This window comes from Pituophis catenifer, unplaced genomic scaffold (assembly GCF_029215685.1).
Source record: "Pituophis catenifer annectens isolate HBS135680 unplaced genomic scaffold, rPitCat1.0.hap2 SCAF_14, whole genome shotgun sequence".
NCBI classification, from domain to species: Eukaryota; Metazoa; Chordata; class Lepidosauria; order Squamata; family Colubridae; genus Pituophis; species Pituophis catenifer.
Window position 1 is genome coordinate 17,800,036 of NW_027256894.1, and position 4,752 is coordinate 17,804,787.

Consider the following 4,752-nt stretch of genomic DNA (forward strand, 5'->3'; position numbering starts at 1 on the left):
GCTGTTTAGGGAAATCTGTAGATTGTCTATGGAAATTCTCAGTCATCCAGATCATGGTTATTCCAAAGATGCTTCTTCAAAAGGCAACTGGACTTTCTTCTTTTTGCTTGAAGACATTTCGCTTCTCATCCAAGAAGCTTCTTCAATTCTGAAGAAGCAAAAGGTCTTCAAGCAAAAACAAGGAAGTCCAGTTTTGAACTTTTGAAGAAGCACCCTTGGGACAATTCTACAGATTGTTTTTCCAACATATCTGAAGGATACCAGGATGGGAAAAGCTGATATAGAGACACAAGTTCTACCTACTTGCTATCTCCCTGATTTCCCTTGTTCTTACATTACTCAGTTGAGGCTAATAACCATTTCTAAGAACCATCTGGATGATTGTCTTCTCTCTTAGCCTTCACATGTCATGAACATGGCGCCACAGTGCTTCAGTATGCACCGAAACATCAGCTGCTGATTTCCGGAGGCAGGAAAGGCCATATATCCATCTTTGACATCCGGCAAAGGCAGGCCCTTCACACATTTCAGGCACATGATTCCTCAATCAAGGCCCTTGCCTTGGACTCCTCAGAAGAATGTTTCTGCACAGGTTCTGCAGAAGGCAACGTAAAGGTGAGTTTGTCCACTTTACCAGTCCAGGAACAGCAACAAGAAGGATTGAGGGCTGGAAGCCAAGTCTTAGGAAGTGAGATGGAGAGAATGAGTGGAGTTTAGCTTTGAGAAGACCAAGATGGCCCTTTCATGTCGTGGAAGAGAAGAAGGTCAAGATTTCCTAACATTAAGAGAAGTTTAATGAAAAGGAGGAGTAGGGGTGACATAATAGCAGTGTTCCAATATCTAAGGGGTTACCACAAAGAACAGGAGTCAACCTATTTTCCAAAGCACCTGAAGGCAAGACAAGCAATGGATGGAAACTAATCAAGGAGAGAACCAACTTAGAGCTAAGGAGAAATTTCCTGACACTTAGAACAGTTAACTAGTGAAATGACTTACCTCCAGAAATTATGGGTGCTCCATCACAGGAAGTTTTTAACAAAAAATTGAACAGCTGTTTGTTCGGAATGATATAGTGTCTCCTGCTTTAGTAGAGGATTGGACTAGTAGACTTCCAAAGTCCCTTCCAATTCTGTTATTAGTTTGATAGTGGAACTGATTGCAAAAAAGGTGTAAAGGTCTGAACCAATAGCAATAGCACTTAGACTTATATACCGCTTTACAGTGCTTTACGGCCCTCTCTAAGCAGTTTACAGAGTTAACATATTGGCCCCAACAATCTGGGACCTCATTTTGGAAGGATGGAAGGCCGAGTCAACCTTGAGCCGGTGAGGATCGAACCCCTAGCAGTTAGCAGAATTAGCCTGCAATACTGCACTCTAGTAAAGGACGCGGTGGCTCAGTGGCTAAGATGCTGAGCTTGTCGATCGAAAGGTCAGCAGTTCAGCAGTTCGAATCCCTAGTGCCGCGTAACGGGGTGAGCTCCCGTTACTTGTCCCAGCTTCTGCCAACCTAGCAATTCGAAAACACGTAAAAAATGCAAGTAGAAAAATAGGGACCACCTTTGGTGGGAAGGTAACAGCGTTCCATGCATCTTTGGCGTTGAGTCATGCCAACCACATGACCATGGAGACGTCTTCGGACAGCACTGGCTCTTCAGCTTTGAAACGGAGATGAGCACCGCCCCCTAGAGTCGGGAACGACTAGCACATATGTGCGAGAGGAACCTTTACCTTCATTGCACTCTAACCACCGCGCCACCGCAGCTCATCCATGCATCAGACAACAGTTAAACAATGGAAGAGAATATCTGTAGCTCAGGGTGTGGAACAGTGGCCTCCTTGGTGCTCTCTGAGCTTGGTTGATCTTGGACACCAAGGACTCCACAACAGTTAAACAACTCAGATCCTGGATATTGACTTGTCTGGTTCTCCTTACCTGTCCACTTTTTAACAAAAACTTTCTTAACCCTAGGTCTGGAAACTAACTGGCTACGGTTTGATCCATTCCTTCAAACACGAACACGCTAAGCAATCCATCTTCCGCAACCTGAGTACAGGAGTCATGCAGATTGAAATGGCCCCGGGCAACCGCATTTTCTCCTGCGGGGCAGACGGCACTCTGAAAATGAGGGTTTTACCCAACGCTTTCAATATCCCCTCAAACCTCTGTGACATTATGTAGCCTCAGCCGCCGCCCCATCAAAAGAAGGCGGCCCTGGCCTTCCCTCAGAGAGTTCAAAGGAATGCTTTTCTACACTTGGCTTCCCGAGAAATTAGTGCAACATTTAATACCAGTATTGAAGTAGCAGGAAGAGCAAGGTTTACACACGCACTTTCGTATCGTTCCAAGCACCGCAGCGGCGCTCGAGGGGTGGCACCGATCGTGGTTTGTTGAGGAAAGCATGCCCTATTTCAGAGTTAGATTTTTCCGGGGGATGCGTATTTGGCCTTCTCAGTGTTCTTCTTTGAACTGTCATGTCCTCTTCCCTCAGTTCAATCATGTCCGTTTCCCTTCTGGTTATGAAAGGGGAGATAAGGATTCCCGAGAGAGTGCAATTTTTAGGGTGTTATGTTATTTTTTTTAAAATTTGTAATCATTTCTTGGGGTCCTATAACGAATGACAATGTGACGAATGCACTATTTGTGGGCTAATGTGCAATGAGGAATGATTGGGTGGCTCATCAGGGCCGTAGTAGTTGTTGTTGTTTTAATTTAATGTTGAGGTCCTTCTCCTTCTCCAGTTAGCATCAATGCGCATAAATAACCGAGATACGCTACATTACGCAGTTACTATAGAATCCGTTTCTTTTTTTTTTCTAAAATTGCACGTTAATGTTGATCGCTATAGATAAGACGGTCAACATGTTTGAACCATGATATTGCCATCCAGAATCCAGTCCTGGTGTCTCCATGTTCCCAATGGTATCTTTGTGCAATATTTAGCCCCTTCGTTTGCTGTGAGTGTCCTCCATTTCTCAGTACCCTTGATGAAAGAAGAATCAAGATGGAAAAGTGACGGAAGACATGATGGAGGAGGAGAGGACTTCTATGTCTTCTGAAGACCTCTTCATCTCATACCACAGTCTTATTTTAAGGGTTCCTCCTCTTTCCCCTATTTATTTTCAGCCTTGTCATTTTTATCAGGAATGTATTATGGGCGCCAAAAGTTTTCAAGTAACTATAGCTAGTGCCTCACCATCACTTGAGCTTCATTTGGGCCAGTAAACACACACATACACACAACACTTAAATAAATAATACTATGGGAGAATCCAGTAACAAACCCATCCACTGCTCATTTGAGAGAAACTGATATCGGCCTTCGACACGGCCAGCTAGGAAAGAGTTGACAAATTTAAACCAACTTCCGCAGCGTAATTGTATAAACTATGCAGAGGTCAATCTTGTTTGCTTGTAATATACTAGCTCTTGTCATATTTAGACGTATTTTTCTCTGTTCTAAACAAGCCAACACATTCTTACTAAGAGAAACAGCCGATGTCTGTGTATTTCAATGTTGATGAATTGTATTATTATTAATTTTTTCCCCTTTTGTGAGTGTTTGTGTCTGTACTGTACTGTACTGTACGAAACAGAAGCCGATGGGATAAATTGCACCTTTGTCTGAAAAAGCAATTTTAAACTGCAAGCTGTGAAGTATGTATATGAGAAGAAAGCAAATATCATTTGTTAGTTTTATCTTTGTAAGTTCAATAAATTCCTTTTATTTCACAGGACTCGGCCTCAGGGATGTAGAGTTGGCATTTTATCAGGTGCCTTTGGAAGATGTTGAGACTCAAGAAGGATGGAATCCTTCTTGCCTGGAGGGTGGGGGTGAGAATGGGAGTTAAATGCTTTGGAACCCCAGTTTTTTCATGGAATTCTTGCACCATTTTTTTTTTTATCTGTGGGGCAAAAACTTTCATTTTACTGGGATAGCATTCCTACCTTAAACTTCTGCTTTTTATCTGCTTTTAACTGATACCGTGTTAATTTGAAAATCCTTCTTCTAGAATTTCAGGAATTTGGGTGTGTGTTTTTAAGCACAGAAATATAGCTAGACGAAAGACATATGCAAACTTGCAAGCAGGACGCTTTCAGCTAATCTAAAGCAAATCTATCCCACTATGGTAACATCTACATGCTTACTAGGGTATTCTGGAACTTGTAGTTCCAACCTATCAGGAAGGAATCCATCTGGGAAGAACTGGTCTAGATCAGGGGTCTCCAACCTTGGTAACTTTAAGCCTGGAGGCTGTCTGGGGAATTCTGGGAGTTGAAGTCCTCCAGGTTTAAAGTTGCCAAGGTTGGAGACCCCTGATCTAGACCAGTTCTTCCCAGATGGATAATGGATGAGGTGATGGAACCTCCAAGAGATTTTTTTTTTTTAAAGTGTTGACAGGTCTTTGTAGAGAAAATAGGAATGGATTTGGCCAAAGTCATCCAGAATTAAGGAGCTTATTTTATAGAGGGTCCTAATCGATCAATGAAACCCCTAACTTGTGTGTTTATCCCATGTGAGTACAATGCGCGATGGCAAAATTTGCTTTGACCGACATGCTTTTACACCCTGGAGTGAAAAGAGCATATTTATACTCCACTAACACTTCTAAGGTTATTTCTCCTCTCCCATCATAAGGTTGGCTTTGCACTTTGGTGTGTACGTGCGTGTGGCCTTTGCAGCAACACAAACACAAAAATAGAGGAAGGCGAGGGAACGGCACAAATACGGGACATCGTGTCTTGTATTAT

General features: G+C 42.8%; 1 protein-coding gene across 1 annotated transcript in view; it reads left to right on the forward strand.

Annotated features, from left to right (window-relative positions):
• DMXL2 (Dmx like 2) overlaps nucleotides 1-3,687 on the forward strand; it is a 66,824-nt gene extending 63,137 nt beyond the window's left edge. The window contains exons 43-44 of the mRNA XM_070953817.1: nucleotides 398-615; nucleotides 1,972-3,687. Coding sequence (XP_070809918.1) covers nucleotides 398-615; nucleotides 1,972-2,181 — 428 coding nt within the window. The 3' untranslated portion in view covers nucleotides 2,182-3,687. The remainder of the gene's footprint in view (nucleotides 1-397; nucleotides 616-1,971) is intronic.
• Nucleotides 3,688-4,752: the final 1,065 nt, after the last annotated feature.